We start from the raw sequence: 12,084 nt of genomic DNA on the forward strand, positions 1-12,084 counted from the left end.
AGTGTGTCGCTAACTTATGTCTTTCCTGCGAAACACTGTGGACCCTAGATATATTCGACCGGAGATTTTCCAGCAATGATGATTATTCTTGACAGATTTCCTTGCTGCGCTTTGCAACTACTGTATAGAATTGCCTAAGGAGCAATTTCCTAAAACTCCAAGCAAAGAGCGGGGCTATGAGATAATGTGTGATCACCCTGCTGATCCACCAACAGATGCAGTCTGGAGGCCCTACAGTTAGTTCTTTAAAGGGCTAATGTCCACATGCGGTTTTTACACCGTGGTCATGACACATGCGGTGAATGGAGGCAATGAAAGTCAACAGACTTTTATTCTTCCATGTACACCAGCATGTGGACAATGCAAACTTTTTTCATGTCCAGGAGATGTTTCAAAAGTGAGGATCCTGCTGCTGAGGCCCCCGCTGGTCACTAGAACGAGGAGGCTGCAGCGCCCACCCAGCGCTGTGCCCTTTCAGCTGTCTTCGCTGTTTCTCTGCTCCTCCTGGCAGCCAAGAATGTCCGCAGAGAGCTTCTATAGAACTCTATGCGGCCATCTTCAGCTGCTGGAAGGAGCCAAAAAGCAGTGTAAACAGCCGATAGGGCACAGGCCGATAGGGTAAGCACTGCAGAGCCCTCTTTCTAGTGACCAGCGGGGGCTTCAGCAGCAGGATCCCCACTGATCAAAACTTTTGAAACATCTCCTGGACATGTAAAAAGTTTGTGAAAATTGCAGCTACTTTCTAAATGATGTTAGTGAGTAGCTATTCTGGGTCCAACTACAGCAAAATGATCACTTTCCCCCTTCTCTACAATCATCTTCCAACTATAGTAATGGTCTGCAATCTTACAATCTGGTCATTCGGCATCAAATACCTTTTTCCCTTTACATCAGAGACAGAATCCTATGGTAAACAGTAATTACAGCAAAGAGGCTGCAGGGAAGTATACAGCGCTATGTCCAGCTGCCTCGCGGTACGTTCCGAGCGTCCTACACTAGGTGCACGTTTCCTAGCATAGTCAGGACAACTATAGGGAATTGCAAAAATGTTGGACGGATAAGAAGACTATGATGAGAAGTGCCATAGTGCCAAGAGGAAGGAGCTCCACTGCGCAGCCAGAACATATACAACGATACCCACAAATATGAAGGCTAAAGCAATTCAAGACTAGAGGAGTAGAGTATAATCTACCTGTCCCTGCTGCCATCATCTATGCAGCAAAGATTTAACGGATGGACTTGGCCGTGTGATTCATCTCCCCTGATGGTCAGATCTAGATTTACATACATGCAGTGTTATAGCCTTCATTCTGGGGTTCCATCAGTATCATCACAATCTGCATTCAGATGGAACCGTAGGCTGTTCTACTAAAACGGTGAGCAAAAACTGCAAGCGTTGGCCTCCGATTCAGCAGGTTACACTACTATGTCCGGTTAAAATGGCAAAAACCAAATGGAAACCTGTATAGTATGACAGCCTACCGTTTCATCTGGATGCGGTTTTCGGCAGTTCAGATGGCACCGCGGGATTGAGGCTATAACACAGTGTGAATGTGGCCTTAAAGAATGGACATGGATAATGGGATTATGGAGAGAGGGGCTAGGGGAGAATTACTCAGCGCTCATCATTATTATGTAACGCCGAGTTGTGCTACGGGGTTCTAACAGAGATACTTTGCTGGTTCAAGTTTCTTCTTATTTTCATAATCTGATTGGAGGACAGCGCTGCGTACCTAGAAATCAATTTAAAGGGCTGCCCAGCATTAAAAAAAAAACTAAAAAAACTTGGCGGCTTGCTTTCCTCCAGAAACAGTGAACGCCTGTCCTTGAGTTGGGTTTAGTTTGCAGCTCAGCTTCATTGAAGTGAATAAGGCCGATCTGCAATACCCCACACAACCTGTAAACAGGCGTGGTGCTGTTTCAGCAGGAAAGCAAGCAACCATGCTTTGTAATGCTGGACAGACCCTGTCAGCAGCTGCCAGTCAACCCAGTCTCTCAGTACCACTTCCAGCAGCATCGTAATGAGACAGGCTATGCTACAAAGGGTGAGGATTATGGGGCAGATGTATCAATACGGTCATAGGAAGGCCTTTAGCTTTGGAAGAACCGTTGCTAATGTTACTGATGTCGATGCCATATCTGCTGTAATTTGTACGGCTCATGATAAATGTCTAACCGTGTCCTGCTTTAGGATGCATTTACACGTTGCTGATTTGTTGCAGCTTTCACCCTTTCAACTGAATTCAAATCAGCAACGTGTAAACGCTCCCCGGTACTTCTAACTTGGGCTACAAATGTAGTGTGAACACAGACTATCTTTGCCTACTCAAAAATGGAACACAAATGTAATGTTCACATAGATTTCCATGTATAGTACGTTAAAACATTTTTCTTTTGGCATCGGTTTAATATGAACGCCTGGTCTCACTTAGGCCGCCTGCACACGTCCGGCATCTTCTCTCTGTTCTGCAATGTGCCAGCTGGCGCACAGCCGTACATGCGCAGTGCAGAGCCGGCCTATCAGCCATCCCGTTTCTGTGGTCACACAGAAATAGGACATGCCACGGTTTGTTTACCGCGCGAGTTTTCAGGCAGTCAAATCGCGGCGGTCTGCATAGGATTGCATTATCTAATGCAATCCTATGGCAGCGTGAATGGACGGAAATTCTGTGGGAAATCCCACCGAGGAATTTCCGCCCGTGTGCAGGAGGCCTTAAGTGGCAGCCTTCCCTGTATGACTGTGCATAGAGATAGCGATCAATCAGAGTAGGACCACCCTCCGGCCTCCTAAGCTCAAAACAAGCGGGGACTTAAATTGAAATTTTCCAATAAAAACTATATAAAAATCGATCTGCTCAGCTCCTCCTGCTCTCTAATTTACTGCCTACAGATTGGACTTCACATTGAGTATGCAGGACCTCTTCAAAGTTGCATCAAAAGTGCAATTTCAACATGAATTGTATTATACTCCATGGAGGGGGAAATGCTGCAAAACTTCCAATATGGTGGGGAATTTTGTGGTGGGAACTTATAACTTTTTATATATGTTACCTTGAAATGGCAACTTTCATGTCATATGATGGCATCAGCATTACTACTGTTTTATAGGTGAGATATGTTGCTACATCTGCTTCATTGATACATCTTCCCCAGCCAATTCAAAAGGGAGTCACAATTAAAAAGTGCTTTGAAAAACCACAGATAGAAAACCTCCATTTATCACCTATCGGGAGAATGGGGGGCCTAGTGACCCATTTGCAGACTCCAAACAGCTGTCGGCCAAGTAAGCAGCACCCACCTATTTCCATTACTTTCACAGGCTCCTGTACGATGGATCACCTCTCCGCTGAGGGTCCTGCCTTTTTCTATTAGGCATTGATAGCATATCCTGTGGATATGCCATGCGTTTCCATAAAGGGAATACCCCTTATTACACTATTTGTTAGATAATCCTGGAACCCTACAGCAGCCATTATGCAGCGACTGGTCTGCACAGATGAGTAACCACAGACACTGCAGCTCTTGTAAAACTACAAGTCCAAACTGATCCTAATGACCACGGCATGCCGAAACTGGTAATCACTAGTTGCTTTGATTGTGAAAACGAAAAACGGATCAATAGGAGTGGACGCACAAGGGGCGATTTTGATGCAAAAAAAAAAAAAAAAAAAAAGAAGCTGTGCATTTTTGAAGCAGTCTGGCCACCTTTAGTTTTGACGGGTTTGCAGCCAAAAAAAAATGCAGACAGTTTTTTCCAATGTGGGTTTTGATGCATCCGAATTGCCCCTTGTGAATATACCCCTAGGAGAGCGCTTTTACTCTCTCTGTAGATAACGGTTACATTTTCCTGCTTTATGACAAGGCAGACACTATATTACACTATACAAGAGTAGGCAATTTTTGGCTTGCCAGTTGCAAAACATAAGAAAACTCCAGCGTGTTTTGCCAGCCATCGGTTCCCACTTGTCCCATCATGAAAAACAATCCTATATCTGTACAAAACAGTCTTGAGACGCATCTAGCGACTTCTGGAAGGTGCAAATTCTGGGGTTACTGAATGCTGCAGACATATTTCTTACATAATTATATATATGTATACATATGCTTATATTACATAGAAGCCAGGCCCCTTTAAAAGGGATCAATAAATTCCTATTTACCCCAAGATACACAAATGGTCAAATATCTACATCTTGTGCTAATGGATTCACAAGAAATTGCTACATATTTTGCTCCGTGCACATACAAAGGAATCACGGAAACATGAACAACCAGGGTCAAAAGAATGAGAGGAGGAAGAAAAAAAAAAAAATCTTGTGTATACGCAGGTGTACAAAGGAACATATAGCATAAAATATGGATCTAATGTACACAGAGAAACACAAGGATAGTGCAACAGAGCGAAGAACTTGCCGGCACTCATCCTTCACATGGACTGATACTTTGTATCACAAGGTGCTTTTAGGCTTCGCCCCTAGCGCCGGAGAACGGAAACAGTCAGGGGATTTCAAGTGGCCAAGTGCACAAGGTTTGACTTCCAATTAAGAGAAGAAGAAGGAAAGGGGAGAGCGAAGACCCCCTACTGTAAATGTAACAGGAGAGGCCGCCGGTAGATGGGATATCTAGAAATGTACAGACAGGGACGCAGTAACGTATACAGCGCACTGTGTCCGGAGTGCACATTAACGGTGAGCGAAGAAATCTGCATGACACATACGTCAAACGGATGCCCTGCAAGAAGACCATTATATGGAAATGACACATTAATCTGCATGAAAGACAGATACGCTACATATTGTCTGAGAGACTTCCAGCTATTCTACATACTAGAACCTCTTCTGTAGGGCGGGTAATATTGACATTGCTCTGTAGATGTGCTCTGTTGCCCATAAGGTCTGGGTATCCTCTCCTACTGCGGATATTGGGAACACGCTCTCTAATGCTCCAGTCCGCTCTTCTTTAGCTGGGCAGAGAATGTTCACAATGTAGCAGACCCCAGAAGTTTGGTTCATCCCTTGTCGTGATTTGTTGGTGTCTTCTCACCTCCTCTCTGTGAAACAAAAGAAGCGACAGGGTAAGATTTGTATCCATCTTACAATGAGGGTAGAAAATATAGAACAGAACGTAACTTCAGAGAGAAGCTAAATTAACCCATATCTGTCATAGAAACGATTCAAGAACCTCAGTGGCCTGGCCAGGACCAACTTGCAGAATGGGAGAAGGAGGGACGTAGGCAAGTATTAGGGTGGGGTGAGGTGTTGTTCTCTCATTAGGACAGCAACCTAAGGGGGATGGGGTTTTTAGCTCACTTTTTAAAAGCTATAGCCATAGTTTTTATTTTCCATCGACATCGCCATGCAGAAAACAAGCCATCATTAGGCCAACTGTAGTTTTTATTGGTACCATTTTTTGGTACATATAATGTATTGCAAGAATTTTAAACATTTTTTTAAATTATTTAAGGAAAGTGAGAGAAAACTTCCAATTTAGCCATTTTTTGTTTTCTTTACAGCGTTATTTATACAACATAAATGACATGATACATTTTTTCCGCATTACAGCAATACCAAAATTACTATTTTTTTTTGTTTTTTCAACTTTAAAATAAAAACATGTTTTTAGAAAAATAAATTTCTCTACATCGTTGCATTTAAAGTCTCATAACTTTTTTTATTTTTCCATGGACGGAGTTCTGTGAGGGCTTGTTTTTTGCATCACGAGCTGTAGTTTTTATTGCTACCATTGTGGGGGACATAGGCTTCTTGTTTACTTTTCTCTCGTCTTTTTGGGGTTTTTGCCGTACAAGATAAATAGTGCATTCAATTTATTGTACAGACTGTTACGGATACGCCGGATATGTGGGATTTATTTTTTCTACACAAATAGGGGAAAGTGAACAGAAAAGTTTTTTGGGGGTTATTTTTTTATTTATTTACTTTAACATTTTTTATGTCACTGTAGGGAACTTGAACCATAGCAGCTACGATCGCTACGGACTTCTGTACTGCAATGCCTCATCTCTTAGACGAGCGATCCATAGGACATGGCAAGCCGGGACACCAGTATCTGACGTCCTGCTGCCATGGCAACCCATCGAACCCTCTGTAAGCCCTTTGCATGCCGCAGTCTATATAGATCGCCGCACATAGGGGATTAACAGTGGAGATCAATGTTCTCATCGATCTCTGGTGTTGCAGCAAGAGTCCGGCTATCTGTCACAGCCGACTCCCGATGCAGGATAGCATGGGTTCTGCTTTTGAGCCCATGTCATATAGCATTAAGGTACATACGACTTTGGATCACTTTCGATTAATTTTTTCTTGGATAAGTAGCAATTAAAAAAAAGAAAAAAAAAAAAAAAACAATTCAGGCATTGCACATATTTTTCTGACTGCATTTACTATCTCTTTACGAGACTTTTTTTTTTTTTACTTTTCACTACCTTTTATTTTTTCTAATAATTAAACTTTTTTTTAACTTATTTTTACGTTTGGTTTTTAGTCCCCATAGTAGGACTTGCAATTGTTTGATCACTCATTCAGTATAATGCAATACCGTAGTACTGCATTCTGACAGGCTGTCTATCAAGACATGCCACAGGCATGTGTTTAGAAGCAATCATTTATGCTACCATTGCATAGGGCCATTTAGGAGCCCCAAATGCCAACCAAGGCATTTAAAGGCTTAATAGCAGCAATCAACATGTTGCCTGCAGGTGTCATCTGGGTCCTAGATGCACTGTTGCCTTGTACTCATCGCTCATGTGTGGTGCATTATGGTGCACTTTGCCGTGTTTCATCGATGTACCGTGCATGCCTGGGAGCACACATCGCTGCACTGTGAAGGAGCAGGTAGTATAAAGCAACATTGTAGCCGAAGATGAAGGAGACAAAGAAGAATTTTAAAGGGGTTGTTTGGGACTTTCACTATTGATGACCTATCCACTGGATAGATCACCAATAGTTGCTCAGTGGCGGGTCTGCTGATCAGCTTATCCCATGGCCAGCTGTCAGTGCAGATAACACTTGAAGAGGATAGCGCTGTCCATGTTGCAGTGACCCGTTTTAGTACTGTAGGCACAGCTGCCATTGAATTCAATGGGAGCTTTTCCTGTAGTACCAAAATGGTTAACAGGCAATTCCAGACTGCTTTGACAGATCAATGATAACCCGAACAAGCGAATGAAAAAATGCAAACTATTATCCGCACGTGTACACGGACATTGTTTGAAAGCACATAACTCCTTCATCGTTCGCTCGGTCTCTGTTTAAATGGACACATTATCCTCACATATATTACACCTCTCACTCCAATCCTGCTTTCTTCTGACTTTTGCAGTTACGGGTAGTCAGATCATCAAAAAAAAATTGGACTGTCTGCTGATCTTGCCAAAATTGTCGAGTTTGGTCAACTTTGATATAATGTCTATGACCAACTTCCGTTAGGCGGTCTCCGGTCTATTTCTAGTTTCATGGAGACTTTTACAGACTGTATAAAGACAACCAGCCAAGATGATCCCATCTCCATCCCATTACTTTGTGAACCATACCATTGACTTCTGTACCCCCCCCTCGCCTTGTGACCCAAGGTAGGGGGGGGCCTGGGCGGTGAGAATGGGAGGAGCAGGCGATGATGCCATGGTGCTACATGTTGATGTCACAGGGAGCAGGGAAGGGGCTGCCTGTGGCGCTATCAGACGCTGTAAATCCCGATGTTGTTGCAACTGTTGAACAAGTTGATAAAGGACATTCTGCTGATCCTAGGAAAGACGCAGACCACGTTAAGGTTTGATTTTGCTTTACTGAATAGTATACTAAAATATTCTGACTATCAAAAAGTAACGACAACCAAAGGAAAGCAACTAATACAAACGTGAACAAAGTAACACTGATTGTGGAAGTTCCCATCGCTAAGAGTCCCTGTGGTCAGAGGATATGACTGGAGCTAGCACTCTCGTTAGGCCTCATGTCCACGGGGAAAAATCAGGCCCGCTACGGATTCTCCATGGAGAATCCGTAGCGGGCACCTCCTGCCCCGCGGACATGAGCGCTTAAAATAGGAATTTAAAAGAATTAACTCACCCGCAGCGGACCGGGAAGGTCTTCTCTTCCTCACGGCCGGATCTTCTTTTTCGGCCGGCGGATGAACTCGTCACGCCGGCGGCACGCCGCCAGCGTGCCGCGCGCATGCTCCGGGCACATCCGCCGAGCCGAAGCAAGAAAGATCTGGCCGTGAGGAAGAGAAGACCTTCCCGGTCCGCTGCGGGTGAGTTAATTCTTTTAAATTCCTATTTTAGGTCTCCCGCGGATCTGGATGGCTACCATAGGCTTCAATAGAAGCCTGCGGGAGCCCCGCACGAAAATGGAGCATGGTCCAGATTTTTTTCATGCTCCATTTTTAAAAAAATCACTTTTATTGACCATCCGCGGGTATTTATCTACCCGCGGGTGGTCAATGCATCCCTATGGGGTGCGGATCCGCGCGCGGGAGAAGAGTTAAAATCCGCTGCGGATTTTAATTCTTCTTTTGCCCGTGGACATGAGGCCTTAGTGTTCATTGCACTCACAGCACCGTTGCATGGTGAACAAACGCTGGGCACACAACAGTCAATGGTCGTAAATGGTGTTTAAAACGGTTTTCGCGCTCCAATTTATTTATTTATTTTTGAAATGAGCCCAGCAGACTCCTGCCCAGCATTATCAAGCCCCTCAAGTTGTTTTTTCACCTTTTCTCTGTCCACGGCTTTTTTTCATGGCATTGCCAGAATGGACGGACAACAGCGCCGGTTCCGGTGTCAAGACTAGTGGCTCTCTGCTCGCTTTCTTGAATAGTCGCCTAACATCTTGACATATGAGTGCTACCATGGGGCACTCCCACGAAATATGAAGCATCAAACCCACAACGCCAGCAGATATCCGAGGCAGACAGGAAAAAGCTGTGCAGCCTCTCCGGAGTCATGTACCATCACAAAATAATTTTGAAATTTAGCTCTTCGAGCTTGCTAGATATGAACATCTTATGCGTTAAGTGAAACGCTTTATCCCAGAGCTCTCCGGGGAAGGACCTGCCTAGTGCCTCCTCCCACGCCCCTATCCACCTGGGAAGGTGACCATCCAGATGCTCCTCTCGTAATTGGTTGTGAAGCAACGAGACCGTGTGTCTGGGCGCCTCCGAGGGCACAGCACAGTTTCTCAAAGGGGGTGAGGCTCGTGTTCCATCCTTGTTCGGGCCTTATTTTCCTCAAACAACTGTGTATCTGGAGATATTGCATCCATGAGCCAGGGGGCATCTCCAGTGCTCCACACAAATCTGTCAGAGGTGGCAAGTAGAGATGAGCGAGCATACTCGCTAAGGACAATTGCTCAATCGAGCATTGTCCTTAGCGAGTGCCCGCCCGCTCGGAAGAAAAGGTTCGGCTGCCGGCGCGGGTGAGGGGTGAATTGCGGCAGTGAGCAAGGGTGAGCGGGGGGGGGGGGGGGGGGGGAGAGAGAGATCTCCCCTCCATTCCTCCCCGCTCTCCCCCGCCGCCGGCAGCCAAACCTTTTCTTCCAAGCGGGCAGGTACTCGCTAAGGGCAATGCTCGATCGAGTAATTGCCCTTAGCAAGTATGCTCGCTCATCTCTAGTCGCAAGCCCTTGGGTATCATCAACTCACCCACCCTGGCCTCCAACTTCCCGGCATAAACTCCAGGCTGCATAAGTCCAACGTTAATGAGAGCTGTGGGTTCCCAACTAATAGAGTGAGAGACCCCGGGACTGAGATCCCGCAATCCCCTCGCCAGGCTCTGAGTAGCGTGACCATCTTGGCCGATGCCTCCAGCCCACGGTCTTTTTCTTATCATTGCAGCTGCTTTGTGGTGGTCCGGGCCCCAGCACAGTGTCACTTCCGGTTCGTGGGGTTGGTACTAATCAGCAGTTACGCTGGCTTCCATGCCTTCTCAAAGCTCTCCGCTTTGTCCTGCCTCTGACTCCCAAAGCAGCTATACTGAGTCGTGGAGTAAGTCTCTTATAGCCCTTCCCCACGGCAGTCAATCTAGGCAGGAATCAATGGGGCATGGGTGCTGTTGTGTCCCACACATGTACCTTGATGATACAGATGCAGCTTCTGCACTTCTGGCCAGCCAATGAATGCTACATCAACTAGCGACACAACATACATTGTCCTGGACGGATGTTAAAGGAACTGAATGTACATAATGGATAGCAGAAAGGTTAAACGATTGAGTATAAGGGTGCAACCTACATTTTTATAGGTTCCTCCCTTCCTTAGCTAAATTCCTCCCATACAGAATGGTAGGAATTGGGCTAAGCAGCAGCACATGTGAAAAAGACTTAGGTATACTAATAGATCATAGGCTGAACATGAGTCAACAATGTGATACAGCAGCCAAAAAGGCAAACACAATCCTGGGATATATTAAGAGAAGCATAAAGTCTAGATCACGTGACGTTATTATCCCCCTCTACTCTTCCTTAGTCAGACCTCATCTGGAATACTGTGTCCAGTTCTGGGTATCTGGATTTAAAAAAAAGACATCAGCAAACTAGAGCAAGTTCAGAGAAGAGTTACGAAGATGGTGAGCGGTCTGCAAATCATGCTCTAGGAGGAACGGTTAAAGCATCTGGAAATGTTTAGCTTGCAAAAAAGAAGTCCGAGAGGATACTTAATAGCTGTCAAAAAATATCTGAAGGGCTGTCACAGTGCAGAGGGATCAGCCCTATTCTCATTTGCACAAGGAAAGACTAGAAGCAATGGGATGAAACTGAAAGGGAGGAGACACAGATTAGATATTAGAAAAAAAACTTTCTGACAGTGACCCAGGAAGGTCGGCAGATGCCAGGGCCCCCTGCTGCTCCAGCGGTACAAACCTTCAATGAGTGGAACAGGTTGCCACAGGTTGCCACATTTCGATGATATCTGTCCAGCCTCTGTTTGAAGACTATCTGTCTGGGATGATTTAGTGAATCCTGCATTGAGCAGGGGGTTGGACCCGATGACCCTGGAGATCCCTTCCAACCCTATTACTCTATGATATTGCCAAACTTTTCTGTTTATTTAAAAAAACAGCTTATATAAGCCTTTCAAGGTCAGTTGACCAGTATTTGCTGGGGACATGTGTCATGACCTGGGTGCTGACATTTGTCCACCATATATAAGCTGCTTTTATAAATGAACAGAGAAGTTTGGCAATATGCTCTGTGTGCAGTCATATGTACATCTAGGTAAACGCCTTGTACTCAATCTTTCAACCTTTCTGGTATCTATTATCCATATGTCCACCCAGTAGGGTGTGACGGTACTTGGGTCGGCTGGACATACCATATACAAAAAAAAAGGAAAGAACACCCCCCCACCCCTTTTTTTCCAAACGTAAAACTTCAGTTCATACATCTGCAGAAAGACTGAAATTGCACTTAAAGGGGGTCACATAACTAGCTGTGAAATCTCCATCAGTGGAGAAAAAAAGAACAAGCAACATGCACTAGTCATCCATTCAGTTGCTCCTGTAATAAATATCACAGTTTCTCCTATGAAGACCGGCTAATCAGTGGAGGTTACATGCAAGCAACTCTCTTCCCCCTTAAAAGGCGTTTTCTGCAACCAAAGTCAAAATTCAAAAATAGTCATAAATCCTATCACAATACTTCAGTAAGCCCATTCATTAACATTTCCTCTTTATGTTCTGCTCTCCCTTTCATTACGAGGAATCCATTGTGCATTGTTGTTATTGTTTACATCCTGCACTTCCTGTTCAGAGTTCTGTGCTGCTTCTACTACATTTCCCATAATCCTCTTGGCTGCATTTCAGACTGTACAGTATCTTCCTTCAACATCCAATGATTGCTAAACCCTGCCCAGCACACAGAGGATCAGCCTGCTCCTCTCACTGTTTCACTAAGGTGACTAGGAGAGAGATGGCATCAGACTGGCAGCAGCTATAGCTGTAATTGTAATCAGCCTTCATAAAAGAGAGCCAGCCTAGTGTGCAGTGCAGCACTATACTGTGATATCCAGCCATCCACCCCACCCCCCTTGGGGCGCCCTTCTCCACCATTGGGGGCGCCCGTCGACAACAGCCCTTCT

General features: G+C 45.0%; 1 protein-coding gene across 3 annotated transcripts in view; it reads right to left on the reverse strand.

Moving 5' to 3' along the window:
• Positions 1-580: 580 nt before the first annotated feature.
• Positions 581-12,084, reverse strand: part of MLLT6 (MLLT6, PHD finger containing) — a 44,920-nt gene continuing 33,416 nt past the window's right edge. For 2 of the 3 annotated variants that reach the window (XM_066587512.1, XM_066587514.1), the window contains exons 19-20: positions 7,550-7,759; positions 581-5,050 (exon numbers count right to left, since the gene is read on the reverse strand). In XM_066587512.1, coding sequence (XP_066443609.1) covers positions 5,009-5,050; positions 7,550-7,759 — 252 coding nt within the window. In that variant the 3' untranslated portion in view covers positions 581-5,008. The remainder of the gene's footprint in view (positions 5,051-7,549; positions 7,760-12,084) is intronic. The other variant, XM_066587513.1, reaches the window with a different exon arrangement.

The sequence above is a fragment of the Eleutherodactylus coqui genome, chromosome 13 (assembly GCF_035609145.1).
Source record: "Eleutherodactylus coqui strain aEleCoq1 chromosome 13, aEleCoq1.hap1, whole genome shotgun sequence".
NCBI classification, from domain to species: domain Eukaryota; kingdom Metazoa; phylum Chordata; class Amphibia; order Anura; family Eleutherodactylidae; genus Eleutherodactylus; species Eleutherodactylus coqui.